An 18,201-nucleotide genomic window follows, 5' to 3' on the forward strand; every position below is an offset into this window, starting at 1 on the left:
GAAGTTACTGGGGTTCATTTACAACTTGCTATCTTAATAGAAATCTAGCATTGGAAATCATGTAAATGTAAATTTGTTTTTTTTTTGTCTGGTCTTTTGTCTTTCTGTAACGTTTTCTGGATGGTCAACAAGGTTAAAAACTAACCCATGGTGGTTTTGTAGGAATATTTAAATGTTGGAATTGCAATGTTTTGGATGAAAACTTTGAATTTGTTAATCATGCTTACACCCATGCTTATGCCCCTATTTTCTCTTAACTGCTCTCTGAAGTGGCCCAGCAAGCAATCAGCTAAATCAAAACTTGCATTTAAAACAAATGAGAATAAAACTGGACAGACAGTTCACTAATAACTAAGGCACTGAAATATACAGCAGAGTTACTCCCATTCTAGTCATACTTTCAAAGTCCTCATGAGCAATAAAGTGTTGTGTCTAAATTATAAAATGTGTGTCCCACAGGATAATCAAGCAAAATTCTGTCAAAATTGTATTCAGGGTTCGTCTCTAAGTAACATGCTGTATTTCCATCACGTTGTCTCTTGGCATTTAACAAACCTGTAAAGATGCTACTTGTTGATTACAATTAGCATTGTCTTTCTTTTATTTCTGTGAATAAAGATTTGAAGCACCTAGAACAACATGAGCATCATGTGCAATAAAAGTTTGACATGCTTGAGATTTTGTGTTGAACTTATCCAAACATCAGCTGTGGTTGGCAGTTTGTCTAGGAGAAGAAAAACTGGATGTCAAATTTCCGCTGCCTTGCAGTTATACCCATTCAATGGAAGGCTTCGGGTGTAAACCCTGAGGGGAAAAATTTGGAGCTGGAGTCCCTAAGGCATTTCTAAATTGAGTTCAACGCTGACTGGCAACTTCTGCGACGCTGCTGGTACCAAACTATATCGATTTCTGGCCTTCCTTTGGGTTCACCTGATGCCTGGCGAGTGGAGCATGCCACATGGGCAAAGCTTGCTCTCCGTATCATACTGCCCAGACTTGCATATCTAGACAGTTAGGACGCAACATCTGTGGTTGATCCTGACCAATGGAAGCCTCACTTACTATGCAAACTACTGGATTTTACTTGATCAATACCCAAATTTACTCTTTAGTCACTTTTTATAAAGTTACAGCAATATATTTCTTTAAAGTGAGCTCGAGTTTATAGAAAATGCATTCCTGGCCCCTGGTGTTCTAAATGTTCAACTCCCATTCCAGCCCACTGTTCTGAATTCTTGGCTGCCACACCCCCCCCCCCCACCCCGACCCCTGCTTTTGACTACTTGTTGGGCTTAAACTCTAGCTTGTGTTCTGTATGAATTAATGAGCCAGGTGCTGCACCATCAGGATTTGCTGACAATCAGATGCTGAGTTATTGCAGTTTTACTGCACTCTGGGTGGGGCAACTTGAGTGCCCATCATTTAGAGTTGCCTGTTTTAGCATCATCACTAACTGGGCTGGCTGAGTCCTGATGGGCAAAGCTGTCAGGTTGAATAAGTGACAGGTAATGGCTGAACCAACATAAGGGTAAAACCCACTTCATCTTTACAAAGCTTCCATTTGCAATCGCAACTGTCCATTACAGTTTCAGTAGGAGTGATCACTGTTCAATCTCTGAGGAGACAGAAATCCTTCCTTTGCATCAAAAATACCTTCCGTCATTTTGTGTGGTAATACCCTACTAAATGGGATTGACTTGAAGCAAGCTTGACGGCTTAACTGAGCGTCTAATGCTGGAATCTCATGGCATAGCATATCACTCAACCAATACAGTTAACCTAAAGGATTAATTCTGGTTTGGTGAAGTTGCAACAGTGCTGTAGAAGCTAAATCGCATGTACAATTAAGCAATCTTCAAGCTTGGACCTGATCAGTCAGTACTTTGCAGTTGCATACAAGGATGGTAATTAATATGTTTATTGTTGAGGTGGCAACAAAAATGTCCTTGTTGAATGTCAAAGATGACACTGAACCATCTTTGTCCAGAAGTTTAGACTGATCCTTTTCAACTGCCACCTGATATGCCCAGCATCTCTGCAACTATGCTTTAGTCACACCATAAAATGTCAAGAAGCAGCTGATAACACTGGATAAAGTAGAAGCCATGGAACCAGGCAACATCCATTTTGTCATACTGAAGATTTGTGCTCAAGACCAGCTTTGACTCCAGTGAAACTGCCACAGTATTTTCTACTGGGCAATTGGGAGAGAATTGAGTCTTAATCTCCATTTTTAAAAAATAAAAATCCAATCTAAATGTTGCCAATTAATTATTCTAATTTTCAGCAAGCTGATCACTGGCTACTGCCAGCTTCAAAAGGGCATCGCTCAGACTGGTGTACAAGAAGAACGGGGTGAGCTGCGTAAACTGTCACTCGTTAGCACTCAACATCTATTGTAAAGTGTTTTGAAAGGTTGGTCGTGGTTAGAATCAACTTCTGCCTAAGCAAGAACCTGGGTCCATTGTAATTTCCCTATTGTCGCAATAGGTCTACAGCAGATGCCATTCTGCTGGCTCCATTTGTCCTTGGACCACCTGGACAGTAGCAATATCTATGTCAGGCTTTTTTTTATTGATTGCATCTCAGTGTTCGATACCATCACCTCCCTCAGTACTAACCAACAAGCTTCAAAACCTGAGCCTTTGTACCGCCTCTTCAACTGGATTTTCCATTTCCTTATCAGGAGACCACTGTCAGTCGAAAAAGAAATAATATCTCCTTGCTGACGGCCAATAAAGGCACACTTCAAGGATGTATGCTTAGCCCTTTGCTGTCCTTTCTACACTCATGACTTTGTAGCTAGGCATCCCTCAAACACCATTTATAAATTCGGAAGTGACACAACTGTTGACAGAATCTCAGATGGTGACGAGGTGGTGTACAGGAGTGAGATCAGCTCGGTGAGTGGTGTTGCAATAACAGCCTGGCACTTAGCGTCAATAAGCCAAGAACTGATTGTGAACTACAGCAAGGGGAAGTCAGAAGAGCACATACCAGTCCTTATTGAGAGGTCAGCAGTGGAAAAGGTGAGCAGTCTCCAAATGTCTGGATGTCAGCATCTTTTCAGATCTATCCTGGGCCTAATGTATCGATGGAATTGCAAAGAGGCATGCTAGAGACTATATTTCATTGAGTTTGAGATTTTGGTATGTTACGAAAGACTAGCAAAATTCTGCAGACATACCATAGACAGCATTGACTGGTTGCGTCTCTGGAATGGAGACACTAATGCACAGGGTCGGAAAAGCTGCCCCGGGTTGTAAACTTAGCCGGCTTCATCAAAAGAACTAACTTCACCATTGAGGACATCTTCAACAGGGGATGCCTTAAGAAGACTTCATCCATCATTAAGGGCTCTCCATCTAGACAATGCCCTCTTCTCATTGCTACCATCAGGGAGGAAGTACAAGAGCCTGAAGACATACTCAATGTTTTCGGAACAGCTTAGTTTTCTTTTTCTGCCATTAGATTTCTTAACAGATCATGAACCCAAGAACACTACCTCACATCTTGTTCTTTTTATACTACTTATTTGTGTTGATTATTGTAATTTATAGTACTTGTGTATTACACTGTACTGCTGCCACAAAAACAGCAAATTTCACAAGACATGTTTGTGATAATAAACCGGATCCTGTTTCAAACTGAAAGTGTTGCTGGGAATGCTATCAATTGGCACATGGTCACTAAAAACTTCCACTCCTTTGTTTGGGTTTCACTACTCCCTTAGGTAGATATGGCTCATTATAGCATTAATCCAAACATGTTTGTGGATCTAAGAAAGTTGGGTGGTGAAACATCACAGCTGCTATGGAGATGGAAGACACTTCAATGTTTGTTGTCGTCCATCTTCAAAGCCTGGCAAAAAGACATGGCAATAGTTATGTGGGAATCCACTGCAATGGGATTCCAGTCACGGAAAATCCCTCAACTATTGATCTTAGCTTCCTATCACTGAGCCAGTTTTAGATCCAATTTGCCATTCTACTTCAGATCCCAAGTGCTATTGCTTGATTGAGTATGTCATATCGGACCTTGTTATAATCCTTGCCAAAAACAATGCAGACTAGTGAAATCCACATCCCTCGACGTTTCTGGTTGGTTCAAAATAAATTTGATCAAGTTTGTTAGAGATGGCATCCCCTAAATAAATCTAAGCCGAATGATCTTAATTATTTCATGCCTTTCTTAGATTAGATTATGAGGATACTCAGTCCTTGTTTATTGTCATTTAGAAATGTATGCATTAAGAAATGATAACGTTCCTCCAGAGTGCTATCTCAAAAAAAAAAAGGACAAACCAAAGACTAACTAACGCTGACAAGACCACATAATTATAACATGTAGTTACGGCAGTGCAAAGCAATACCATAAGTTGATAAAGAGCAGACCATGGGCATGGTTTAAAAAAAAGTCTCAAAGTTCCGATGGAGTCCCGATAGCAGGCGGCAGAAGGGAGAAACTCTTCCTGCCCTAAACCTCCAGGCGCCGACAACTGCCGATGCATTGGAAGCACCCGACCACTGCCGACTCTGAGTCCGTACGAAAACTTCGAGCCTCCGACCAGCCCCTCCGATACAGCCTCCCAAGCGCCATCCTTTGCTGAGCGCTTCGACCTCGCCCCGGCCACCGAGCAGCAAGCAAAGCCGAAGACTCAGGGCCTTCTCCGGAGATTCTGGATCACACAGTAGCAGCGGCAGCGAAAAGGGCAATTCAGAAGTTTCTCCAGATGTTCCTCTGTGCTGTCACGTTTGTCTCCATCAAATCAGGATTGTGCACGGCACCCTACTTGACAGATTACAGATATCATTCACTGGAGCGGCCGCTGCGCACTGCATCGTGCCACTATCTTCTCCTCCTCCCCCTCTAAATAAATATTGTGTTCTACCTTAGAATGAAAATTTGTTCACTACCAAATTTAAACTATTTGGCTTGTAATTACTTTATCCCTTTCTTCCTTTTAAATGTTAGCTGTCTCCAGTTTTGTACCCGTAGTCTGAGAACACTTCTGTTCCACTTGTAGCTAGGACTTTCCTGTGTGCTAGGCCCAACAGTCCTCAGCTGCTTCATCTGTTCCATTTTTGCCATCGTCATGACAGAAGTGTGAGTAATTTCTGGTCATTGCACAGTATTCATTTGATTCACACTTCAGAAAATGAGTCTGTTCCTACATGTAGCAAGTCCGACACATTTAGGCATAAATGATCTTCGCATAGTAACATTTGTACCATGTGACGATGATCTTCAAGAAGAGTAAGTGTAACAACCCGTGCTTGCAAACATCCTCTCCACATCCATCCTATCTAGGCCTTTCAATATTCAGTAGGTTTCAATGAGGTTCCAACCCTCATTCTTCTTAACTCCAGTAAATATAGGCCCAAAGCCATCAAATGGTTCTCATACGTTAACTCTTGTATTCCTGGGATCATTCACATGAACATCCTCTAGACCCTCTCCAATGCCAGCATATCCTTTCTTAGATAGGAAACCAAAACTGCTCACAATCTTCCATGTTGCCTTCTAACAATGCCTTGTAAAGCCTCAGCATTACATCCTTGCTTTTTATGTTCTAGTTTTCTGGAAATGAATGCTAACATTGCATCTGCTTTCCTTTTTGCTGATTAAACCTGCAAGTTGACCTTTATGGAATCCTGCACAAAGACTCTAAAGTCCTTTTGACAGAAAACAAGTGTATTGAGAAAAGGGTATTAAATTAAAATTATTATTTTGTATACAACACTATAGAGTCTTTTGAGATTTATTTACAAAAATTTATGAAAGGTTAGTATTGTCAGTCCACAGATGTAGGCAAAAAGTAACCCTGTAAATTTATACTGGGGTATTTTATTTTACTGTTGTTATGACCCATGAGTATGATGTGAAGGACATCCAAAGTCTCGTCTTCTGCTTTGCGCTTGAAGGCCAGCAACGTGGATGGGTGATAAAGGACATCCGTGGAATGTGGGTTGTCCCAGGGCGGTGGGTTCCAGGATCAGATGTCTGTGCGAGCAGGAAACACGAAGGCCGGTCATTCAGCAGGTCTGGTGTTTGGGGTCCTGTCATTGGCTTTTCCAGGGATCAATACCAAGGATTGTAGGTCAATTGGAAGTCGAAGCCTGGAGACTGGAGGCTTGTCTTAGATGACTGTGTGGGGGTGGATGGGAGGAAGGAAAGGGGCTTGTTTTGCTGTTAATTGTGTTCTGCTAAGCAATAGACATGCTATGCTGGTGCCAAAATGTTTGGCAGCACTCAGGGCATGTGGGTTAGGTTGAGTCAAAAAAATTTTACAATTGAAATGCATGATATTAAGCACATACTTGATATTTCAGTATAACATTTATTGCTCTGTTCAACTGCTATATTCAACTGAAGTATTAAACCATGGTGACATTCACATACTAAGAAAGACAGGAAAGATCACAAGTATATTTTGAAATAAAAGTTTTAATTTCCAATATCTCAATATTCATTTATTATTGATCAAACAGATGAGTTGCGTATTCACTTCATTGTTCTGTATGTAAACTGGATGCTGTTTGCTGCCAAAAATCAACTGCCTGCACATATTGTGAAGATATAAGTGCATATCTTTTTAGAAAGGACTTCTGCTTTTTCTGGTGAATTGAGCTTTGATTAAAAAAGGAGCTTGATGTTTATTCCTTCGATTCTTACAAACAGGGGACGGCCCTCAATGCAGAGATTATGTCATTAGCCTTGGAGTTGTGAAGCCCTTACTTTCTTTTATTAGTCCATCTATCCCCATTACCTTTCTTCGAAATGTCACTTGGGTGATGGTTAATCTCTGCCGTCACAAGGATCCACCCCCACCAATGGAAACAATCCAAGAGGTAGGTTTAGCTTTGATTTGTTTCACAATTTAAAATGTTTCAGCAGCTACTTCAGAAGGAGAAAAATGTACTAATGTTCGGGTGAATAAACTTTCTTCCTAGATTCTTCCAGCTTTGTGTGTGCTCATCCACCACACAGATGTTAATGTAAGTAATATACATAAAATTGTCTTTTCTAGAAAGTAACTTGTGTAATTATATATTTTCCTTCTATGTACTTCTGTTCTTTGGTTATATCAAACACTACAAATTGAGATTGCAGCAGTATCTAATTCTTCATATTCCTCCAACTATTTGTGGTTGTTTTCCCATCCACTTCTACCTTGCTGTCTCTACACCTTCAAATTTGGTGCTTATTTACTTACCACCAAAACTTTTTAGCTTTCCTTGACCTATTTTTTTTAAACCCATATTCTTTCTATGGCTAGTTTTACATTGCTTTTATTATTCTCCCAGGTAATGACTGGAGACAGCAAGGTTCATGCCTTTTAATACTGCTTTCTGCTTTCTCCAGGGACCTTGATAGAAAAATCTGGTCAAAATGGTGAATTAAAATTGCTGTTTCCCATGTCCATTTTACTAAACTCTTTTGCTTTCTGTTGCATTCCACTACCATCTCATAATGTCTCTTTCCTTTTGTATACCCCACATCTCCCATCATATCTGCCAGTCATTCCCATTTCCAATTCCTCCCTCTTTATGGTTTCACTATTACATTTTACCTTGTAAGCTATTAGTAAGTTTTTTTTTGTGAACATAAAATTTGAGAAATTTGTTTTTTATAAGCAGTAACATTTGAGAAAATGACATTCTTACATAATTTATAATGGAAAAATTGAATGACTGAATCTTGATGTTGGGGACAAATGATGCAGGTAAACAATATGAAATGGGGTCAGTTTTGTACTTCTGTTAATAATGAATTAAATATTTCCTGTGTGAAGGTTAAATTATGCATCTATGGTGATTTATTGAATGTTCACTTTTGTTTAAGTTATGATGTAAACATTTTTCATTGTAACTGCCAAATTGTTATTTGTACATTGAAATGTTTGTTTACTTCAGATTTTAGTAGACACTGTTTGGGCACTGTCCTACCTAACAGATGCAGGAAATGAGCAAATTCAGATGGTCATAGATTCGGGGATTGTCCCTCATTTAGTCCCCCTTCTCAGTCATCAGGAGGTCAAAGTTCAGGTAAGATTACTGAATGAATGTGTCCTCCAGATCTTTTGATTCTAAATAACGTTGGAAGAACTTGGAAGTGGGATATTTAAATTTGGACCATGTTCAATTAATACTGGACCAGTAATAGGAATGCTTCTCCGTGGATTGTCACCTTGTCGTGGTGGAGAAGCTTGTGTGGTCCTGTGATCCCGAGAGCAATGCCGTCTGGAGCTATGCTCCTGGTAGGGTCACCCATGGCGGTAAGGTTGAGGGTGAGGTCCCTGACAAAGAACAATCCAACCAAGACCTCACCGGTGGAACAGGTGGATGAAGTTACTTTGATCTCAACGGCTGTGAAGGCAGACGAAGGCTGCAACAAATCCATCAGCTCCGATCGTCGTGGTTTCCATGCCATTGGAATCAGTTGGTTGATTTGTGAAGTATTGTGTGCTTCTTGGAGTGCAACATCAAGTACACGTTAAACAAATACACGCACAGGCGTCTTCACTCTGTAGGCTACTTCAGAATGAAGACCATCATCCTCGACCTCGCGGGATAGCCACGACGACTAGGAATGGTATAGCTGTTTTGCTGGCTTGTATCTGGAATTTTCATGTGACTCCTGTTAGATCTAAACAAATCTAGATGAAATAGGAAAAAGTAGTGCTAAAGATTTTAGTATTTTAAGTGTGAGGGAAGTTGCCCATCATTACTTTGCTCTACCCTTTGCAGTGATTTAAATGTCTTATTTGCTCAAAATTGCCACAGGTTAGAATGAAGAGGCCCTACTGTTTGTACTTGATATCCTTGAAAATTTTGTCCAGATTCTTGGGTAGAAAGGCACCTCTAATAAAGCAATGTGGTGTGCATTACCCAGCATGATTGTTTCTCATGTCATGATAAGTCTAAGAAATTACAAGCATGTGGGACACAGTTACATGATTTTACTTGCAGCTGGTCTGAACTGAGGCAGAGTAAACCAGCTGATTAAATGTATGACTAATGCTCACTCAGTTGAATGGATCTTGGCAATTTTTGCATTAGTCATGGATCAATTATGATTAATGTCCTTGTTTCATTGTACCGGGAAATTTAATGTTCGGTTTAATATTTTAAGAGTAGGCTGTAGAATGTAACTGGTACAGTACACAAATTATTTTGGGGATTTTGCCATTTAAACAACAGAAAATGCATATCTAATTTGACCAGATAAAGCTGGCATTCATCTTGTGCCAAGATGTGCTGTTGAGATATGTCCTTATAGACTCAACTGCTTTAATATAATTAGCTGTACGCCCTGTAGTTATTAAATTGAGTAATATTGATTAAGGGGCGTTGAATTTAAGAAACTATTTGCTTCAATAGCTAGATATGATCTTAAATTTGCCAAATGAAATTTAAAACTGTTTCAATTAGATGTTTGGTCTTTTAAATAAAAACAGCAAAATCAAATTCTAGGCAATTTTTTGTAATTTAAAAATATCAATATTTGCCTAGACTGCAGCTTTGCGAGCTGTGGGAAATATTGTAACTGGTACCGATGAGCAGACACAAGTTGTCCTCAACTGCGAAGCTCTTTCTCATTTCCCAGGATTGCTGACACATCCTAAAGAAAAAATCAATAAGGTAAGAGATTTCTGCCTGTTACAACCAAAGTTCCCATGGATTTGGTTCCTTAGTTTAGAAGATATGATTGATAACATTAGAGGTTCTGTTGGAAATGATGAATTGCAAATTACTGGCACTGTGTGTCTGTAATGGGGGTAGAATGCTTTTAATATGGGTATCTGTAAATGGTAAGATAGTAATGTTATGTAGCATGAAAATTGGGATTTTCTGTTAAAAGTATATGGTAATTCTAAAACACACCAGTGAATAACTACTGTAATTGTGATGGGGGTGCGGGGTGTGTGTGTGTGATGGGGGTGGGGGGTGTGTGTGTGTGACGGGGGTGGGGGGTGTGTGTGTGTGACGGGGGTGGGGGGTGTGTGTGTGTGACGGGGGTGGGGGGTGTGTGTGTGTGACGGGGTGGGGGGTGTGTGTATGGGGTGGGGGCTGGCACTATGGATCTGATTTCATTTGTGAGTATCAGTGCAGAAACTGAAGTGCATCTGAAGACGGGGGTGGGGGGTGTGTGTGTGATGGGGTGGGGGGTGTGTGTGACGAGGGTGGGGGCTGGCACTATGGATCTGATTTCATTTGTGAGTATCAGTGCGGAAACTGAAGTGCATCTGAAGGTAATCACTTTCCATTTACGGGGCTTTATGGTGTGATTTTGCCAATGATTACAGCCTCAAAAGTCCATTTGCCAGCTTGGGTATGCCAGAATATTCTGACAGGGTGCCATTGAACTCCCTGTGAACTGATCCAACAGAGTTAATGTCAAAATAAAAACATTTTTGATAAGATCTTGAAAGTATGCCGTGCATGTTAATTTTGGTAATTTGCTGTTATTCCATGCAAATATCTTCAGTGGTAATTCATTTAATATGTTCAAAACTAAAAATGTTCATGTGTTTCAAGGTGAGAACAGAATTGGTGAATGTTATTTGGAAGTAAATATTCAATGTACTGAAACTTAAATTCCCTTCTACCAATCAATTAATACAGGAGGCAGTCTGGTTCTTATCTAACATAACCGCTGGGAACCAGCAGCAAGTACAAGCAGTGATAGATGCAAATCTTGTTCCTATGATTATACACCTCTTGGATAAGGTGAGGGGTACATTTGATTTATTTTTGTTCCATTTATTTGCAATCTGAATGCAGACACTTCAAGTTGCTTTATAAAGTTTATTTTTTTTAATTGAATCAAGTGGACAAGCTTCTGATTCTGTTTACAAAATGAATAAGTTATTTCTATTTTAAAACCAATTCAGTGAAAAAGTGGATCAGATAAGTATACTTGAGTGCAATATTACGAAAGTCATAATTGTAGGTTCGCTTTTGTATAGTACTGGTGAACAATATTGTTGGATCCTGAGTTTCTGAAAAGTTGTCAGTTGTGTTGTGTTCTATTCTGTCATGCTTTATTTCTCCTCCCTAGGGTGACTTTGGTACTCAGAAAGAAGCTGCTTGGGCAATAAGTAATCTAACTATTAGTGGCAGGAAAGAACAGGTGAGTAAAACTAAAGTTCAAGTAAAACAATTGTCAGGAAAGCGCAGTAAGCTAAGTATAATGTCCTATGCTAAATTGGGAAAAATTTTAGTGTGCAATTTCATTGGAGTTAGAAACATTTTGTCGTTGCTATTTTGCAAAAGATGCATGATGTGAAACTAATTGAGTTTTTTCTATTAGGTTGCATACCTGATCCAACAAAAAGTAGTCCCTCCATTCTGTAACCTGCTAACAGTGAAAGACTCGCAGGTGGTGCAAGTGGTATTGGATGGGTTAAGTAATATCCTCAAGATGGCAGATGATGAGGCAGAAACAATAGCTAGTCTGATTGAAGAATGCGGTGGTAAGAACAACATAATCCTCTGTAAAAGTAATCAAGTCGGCTAGCAAGCATAAATTGAGAATACGTTACGATTTTCTGAGAGATTTTTTGGTCAGTCATGTTGTGTTTGGGCAGTTAGGGAACAAATTGAGGGAAAGGCATGTTCCTAAGAATATTATCCTGTCAAATTAGTAGCTGATGGAACAAACTTGCCTAATTGACAAATTCTATTATCCTGTCAAATTAGTAGCTGATGGAACAAACTTGCCTAATTGACAAACTCTAAACAGAAAATGTGAACTCTTTTACTTATTTGATGGGTTTGGATGTATTTTGTCCGTGCTGTGTGATATTTCAGCAGGTTCATATCTAATGGCAACATTGTGTCTATAACTTCTATTTTTGACGCAATTTGTTGTTACATCCAGCAGAGGTTGCTTCATTCTAAATGTAAGAATGTTTACATCTGATTTACATTAATTAGTTGTACTAAATGAGATGTAGGCTTGTGGCTGTTTGTAGATGGTTCTAAACCACGCTTGATAATTGTGATATACCTGCTTTTAGTTTGGATTTAATGCCTTAAAGCAAACTTTGTTTTAAACAGTAATTGAAAGCTAACATCACTGATAGTGGGAAGAGAAGCCAGTGTGGCAATACTATTGCATGTCATTACTAGTGTATTATTTAGGGCTGAAGAATAGATTGGTGCCTTTACGCCAAATTGAGAACTCTCCCTATTTTCCTCCAAGTTAGTGTTTGCCATAGAATGGTTTTGTTGAAGTACTTGGACCCTTCAAAAACACCATGCTGTCTGTATTGCTGTTAATTATGTCCATTGTTATCATGCCTCTGTGGAGTTTGGATTCCTGAATATAATCCCAGTTTGCATTGACAGAAAAATCTGATTATAGATTGGAAGGAAGATGAGGAAATTCAACTGCAAAGTCCACCTAAACATTTGCAAACTAGAGAACTAAGCATCCACAGATGGGTTATGGAAAGCATGATGTTGAGGAAAGATTATTTTGAGTGCTAGTCTTTTGGGCATGAAAATTGTGCATGTTTATTTGGTTTAATTTTTATAAAGTAGAAGATTAATGTTGGACAAGTGCCAGAGACCTGTTGTTTCGGAGTAGTAGAAATGTATGGATTAACTGGGAAATGAATTAAATTAATGGATGCCACATCATTTAATGGTTATGGATAAAAAGCATTCTGATTTACAAAGATGCTGGGCAACTTTAAGGTACAATGCATCCAATTCTTTGAGTGGTTGCATAGGAAAATGTGCCTGTGGATTTGTCAAAGGTTCATCCAACAGCAGGGGAAAATCAAATAATGTGTATGATAATACTGGAGGTTAAGTAAATGTTATCTAGGATAACAGAAACTTCTAAAAGGCCACTCTCAATTTTGGATAATGCAAGAAGGCAATCGGGCCTTTGGATTGTGTTTTCTTCAAAAAAGATAAGTTACAACAATAGTGTCAGTTGAGATTGCATTTGGGACTGAAGAAGGGCTGGAAACTTTCTAACTTATTAAAAGCCTTGGATTTTGAAGTGTCTTTTGCAGTCTTGAAGACTGGAATGCCTTAGACAGTGAAGTTATTTGTTGCATTGTTTCTGGTTTTTTGGCTTCATAAGATTGACATATAAGTGGTAATTATAAGTTAAGTGGTATCTGCATGAAATTTCTAGATATTGATGTGCAGCCTGTACTTCCTATTTTATTATATACTGCATGCCACTGTCTCCTAAAATTAAAATCCTGTAGCTACTGCTATCCTTTGGGAGAGGCAGTCATAAAATTGCCTCTGGTGATACTTGGTACTTGTCAAAATTGCAAATGTCTAATTCTTTTCAATTTCTCTTCAGGGTTAGAAAAGATTGAACAGTTACAACACCATGAAAACGAGGACATCTATAAATTGGCATATGAGATCATTGATCAGTATTTCTCAACAGATGATGTAAGTTGAAGGAATACCAAATATGATTTTTTTTTAAACTCAACATGTGTTTCCTTTGAGATGGGGTCTCTGGAGCTGAGGTGGCGACTCCCACTGCTGCCGTACTGTGTCACTCTCCAGAATGTTCAAAGCTTATTACCCAGTGTTAGGCAATGTATACACCTTAAATATTCAACTGTGTAAAGCAGTTCTTGCATGTATATCATCTATGTACTATAATATCTTAAAGCTTTTTGATAATGATTCTGGAGCCAGCAACCACAACATGCTGACTTGAATAATTCAGATCCCCACACTTCAAAGAGAATATTATGGCATTTGGACAGGATGCAAAGGAGTACCAAATGGTAGGGGTTGGAAAATACTTAATTCTCGGAAGAGGGGAAGATTTTACAAAATTGGTGGAGACGCTTAATTGAGGGCTTTCCACAAGCGACAACTTTGGTAATGATCAAAGGTCCAAAAGGTCAAATTAATGGTAACTAGCAAAAGAATTAGCAGCCACAGAGACATTTACCAAGATAAAATTAACAAATTGTATGTCTGTCAAAGAAGTGGCTGCTGGGGTGAAAGGTTTAAAATCATTGTGCTCAGTAAAGACTTGGGTGGCATAGAGGTGCAGTGATAAGCGCTGGGGACTTGTAGCTCTGTGGAAGTTGCACATTTTCCCTGTGATTGTGTTCCATCCCTTCAGTGGAAACAGACTCATTACTCTGAAATGTAATTTAAATGATATTTGAACGCTCTGGGGAGGGGGGAATAAAACAAAAACTATATTGGAGAGTAGCTTCAAACATCCAGGCAAGCTAGTCTGAAAGGGTTTCCTGCAAAAAAGCTCAAGTTTATTGTGGGTAATTGTTTCATATTCTGTAGTGAAGTTAGATAGGATCTTCTAATTGCCTGTTTGCTGTGTCACCTTTTACTTTTGAATCTCATCTCAGTGGGCTATAATCCACTGATGCATCTGTCTTTCATTATGATTTCAATACATAAATCTCCAAAGAACCTTGGTTCTCTGGGATGTATGCATTTTCAGAGGGAAATGGTGAGTTGTATGTATTTTTAGGCCCCTTTTCAATGGAATTTTATTTGGTTATTTCTATCAGGGTTATGTTGATCTTAATGCAATGGGTAATGGATACAATTGTGCAGAATATTCACTGTTCTTCAGCTTCAAACCTATTTACAGCCTTATTCCCCACTACCCCAATGTGATAGATACTCTGGAATTTTTTTGCACACTGTCTTAGCTTATTTTTCCTTTTTTTTAAGATTGATGAAGATCCTGCTTTGGTTCCTGAAGCAATTCAAGGTGGGACATTTGGGTTCAATTCATCCACCAATGTTCCAGCAGAAGGCTTCCAATTCTAGAAAGGCATAATTCCTGGAGCAAGTGAAATAATGCAGCACTAAAGGAAGGTTTAATCGATCATGCTTGGCTCATACGGGGTCCACTGCTGCATTAAATCGGAGAGCTGTTTTGCAGATTGCGTTTGGTATCCGAGAAAAGCCCAAATGAAGTCAAGCTGGCGAGTGGGTGCGAGTGCGCGTGAGAGTGGTAAATTGTTATAAAATTTCACAGTGAATGCTATTTAGGTTGTTTAAAGAAAGGGGGCTTAAAGTCAAAGAAAGGTCAATGTCTACAAAATAACTAAACCAAGATCAAATTCAGTTATCTAAAATTAGAAGAATGAAGCACTTAAGGTACTTCAAACTTCATAAACCAAGAAAGGGACATCGACCAAGTCAGAAGACCGAGTCAAGGCCTTGCTATGAAGCACTGTGTGAATGGACCCACTGTATGAATGTCTGGACTCAGTGCTGTGGAGCCAGGTTCATTACTTGAAATCTTGGGCTCTGTATTCACTCATGAAAATAAACTCCTCATCACGGAGTTATGTGTGGAAGAGTAGTGTATGGGCGTGATGTTGTATGTGAACGCATGCAAACTTGATTGCCTTCAAGCGGCTAACGAATAAACCCAGAAAAACACCAAAATGAGTTTGTTTTTATTAATATTTAACATACACTGGAGAACTTAACCAATTTAGCAGCAGTGCATTGTATAATTTATCTGTAGCAATTTGGATTGAATCTTGCAGCATAAGTATTTTGCTTGTTTTATTTCCACCTTGGCTATTCTATTTTTTTAATGTTTATAAAACTTGTGTACTTGTTATTAATTGTTCCTCACTTACCAATTGCAACCATTAAATGCTGTGAGTTGCTTTCCATATGAATCACGAATATAGTAATAACTTAATTGTAATGGAGGTAAGCTGCTCACGTGCACAGATATTGCAGAGGAAAAAATAGAACATGTACATGCTCTGCTGCTTAATAAACTGAAAAGTTGCCATAATTTAAATCCAAGAAACTTCAAAACTTTTGCAGTATTGTGGAGCCTATCAATATTAGTCATAACTTAGATAAATGAAGTTGACTAAGATAAACAAATGATATGCACCTATTAATTGATGGCTACTTCTGATTTATTTTAGCTATTTTTTAGTTAGTTCCTGTGTAGAATATAGCACAGAATCTTTTGGGGGCAAATGCTGTTCCTGAACATTTGTTTCATATTTTCCTGTAATTTTTCCTAATTAAAATATTTTGGTTGTGACTGGTTTTGGTGCTTATTTTCTGCTAAAGGGGTTGTTAATGCAGGTTATCCAACCAAATATAAAATTACCTTTGATATTTTTGGGTTCATTTTTTAAAAAAAATTAGATAGAAGTAGCTGTGAACCATCTGAACCCCTTAAAAAGAGCGGGTTTCAAGAAAATTATGTACCAGAAGGCATGTTTATTTAAAAAAAAGGATCTGGAATGTGGAGGATACCTTGACAACATCCACTATACTAAGTTTGGTCCATTAATCAGTTGTTAAAATATTTCCCTCTTAAAATGGATCATTGTAGGAACTACTGTGCCTTCATCCTTGGAGCACAACTGTTGCATGAATAAGTATTGCTGTATTTAAAGCCTATGGTAACACTCACTAAAGGGAACTGTGGAAAAATTACCTGGTTTCCATTTTGTGTTTAAAAATTTGGACTATTGTAGACTGGATTAATATGTAGTTGTGATTTTTTTTTTGTAAATTAGTTGGTTTATCCATGAAGCATTCCTTGTCCGTACACGTACTTTGAAACCTGGACAAAAATTGGAACAGGCAGAAAGTTGGCTTGCTTACACTGTTTTCCATTGGAGAGCAGGCTAATCTGTTTTAGAGGAAATAAACTTTGAAAATTTTCTGTGTGGCCTGATATTCGATTGTAACACTTTATAGCTGTTTAGTGTTGATAAATTACAACAAAGACGTGCAATCTTACAGTCACGTAATTAAATGTGCAGAACATTCAATTTCAAAATACATTTTGATTCTTTCCATTGTGTTCTATCTGAAAGAAGATTCTAACTTTTAGTATTTGCTGGGAAAGAATGTCTGGAGTGGTTTCTTGTTGCCATCCTTAGTACATGTATCTAAAGTTCTAGCTGAACTGACCCAGTTCAAATACTCCACATCCTCCACCCATGTCCATTGTGAGCAGGCATCCCTCTAATTATCTAGCACCAATATACAATAGGTGCAGGAGTAGGCCATTCGTCCCTTTGAGCCAGCACCGCCCTTCACTGTGATCATGGCTGATCATCCACGATCAGTATCCAGTTCCTGCCTTATCCCCATAACCTTTGATTCCGCTATCTTTAAGAGTTCTATCCATCTCTTTCTTGAAAGCATCTAGAGACTTGGCCTCCACAGCTTTCTGGGGCAGAGCATTCCATATATCCACCACTCTCTGGGTGAAAAAGTTTTTCCTCAACTCCGTTCTAAATGGCCTACCCCTTATTCTTAAACTGTGGCCTCTGGTTCTGGACTCGCCCATCAGCGGGAACATGCTTCCTGCCTGCAGCGTGTCCAATCCCTTAATAATCTTATATGTTTCAATAAGATCCCCTCTCAGCCTTCTAAATTCCAGAGTATACAAGCCCAGTCGCTCCAGGTTTCAGTCTGTTTCCAGATGAAATAATTTTTGCTGACTCTGGTCTTAGATTTTGAAATAGTTGAACTTTCTTGCTAAGCTTTGCAGGCCCTGCTCATGATCAATATTTCAGGTTGAAACTTTTCTAATCTCTGATAATACTGTAGGTGCTGGCATGTACAAGATCCCAAACTTTTTCAGCTTCTGCTTTGGGTATGAAAGTTGCTTACTGCTGAGGCGAAACCTCTCATTAATTAGATTTATCTCCAAGTTGCACAGTAGCAGGGCTACATTTGCATATTTACTATATTTTTTAAAATATTTTGGCAAAATGCATTGGGTATTGCTGCTAAGGCATGTATGTGCAAAATTTGTTAACGTTTTTTTTAAAAAAAGACCACAAAACAAAGCTGTCTTCACCCTACACTACCTACCCCTTTGACTTGAGAGGACAGCTGAGAATTATAAAGTGCTGGTAATCTTCGCAACACACACAAAATGCTGGATAAACTCAGTGGGCTTGGATTTCCAGCATCTGCAGATTTTTTCATGCTGGTAATTTTTCCTGGTATTGTTTGGTTGGACTAAGAAACCATATTGGAATTTGATTGGCTAAGTCTGCAGATGGAGACTTAGGCCCTGTATTTGTTTTTCTGGGATGTGGATGGCCATGGCAAAAGCAGCAGCTAGAGCCTAACCTTAGTGGTAATTGGAAAGTGGCAAAGCCCCAAACCATACTCTTAATTGCTGTATTTTGTATGGGGTGTTAATTTCTTGATGGGTAGT

At 38.9% G+C, this 18,201-nt stretch overlaps 1 protein-coding gene across 1 annotated transcript in view; it reads left to right on the top strand.

Annotated features, from left to right (window-relative positions):
• kpna4 (karyopherin alpha 4 (importin alpha 3)) overlaps window positions 1-16,685 on the top strand; it is a 29,082-nt gene extending 12,397 nt beyond the window's left edge. Inside the window, exons 9-17 of the mRNA XM_063045846.1 lie at window positions 6,682-6,851; window positions 6,954-6,998; window positions 7,917-8,048; window positions 9,516-9,644; window positions 10,629-10,733; window positions 11,065-11,136; window positions 11,317-11,479; window positions 13,336-13,430; window positions 14,703-16,685. Coding sequence (XP_062901916.1) covers window positions 6,682-6,851; window positions 6,954-6,998; window positions 7,917-8,048; window positions 9,516-9,644; window positions 10,629-10,733; window positions 11,065-11,136; window positions 11,317-11,479; window positions 13,336-13,430; window positions 14,703-14,801 — 1,010 coding nt within the window. The 3' untranslated portion in view covers window positions 14,802-16,685. The remainder of the gene's footprint in view (window positions 1-6,681; window positions 6,852-6,953; window positions 6,999-7,916; window positions 8,049-9,515; window positions 9,645-10,628; window positions 10,734-11,064; window positions 11,137-11,316; window positions 11,480-13,335; window positions 13,431-14,702) is intronic.
• The last annotated feature ends 1,516 nt before the right edge of the window (window positions 16,686-18,201 follow it).

This window comes from Mobula hypostoma, chromosome 4, assembly GCF_963921235.1.
Source record: "Mobula hypostoma chromosome 4, sMobHyp1.1, whole genome shotgun sequence".
Lineage (NCBI taxonomy): Eukaryota > Metazoa > Chordata > Chondrichthyes > Myliobatiformes > Myliobatidae > Mobula > Mobula hypostoma.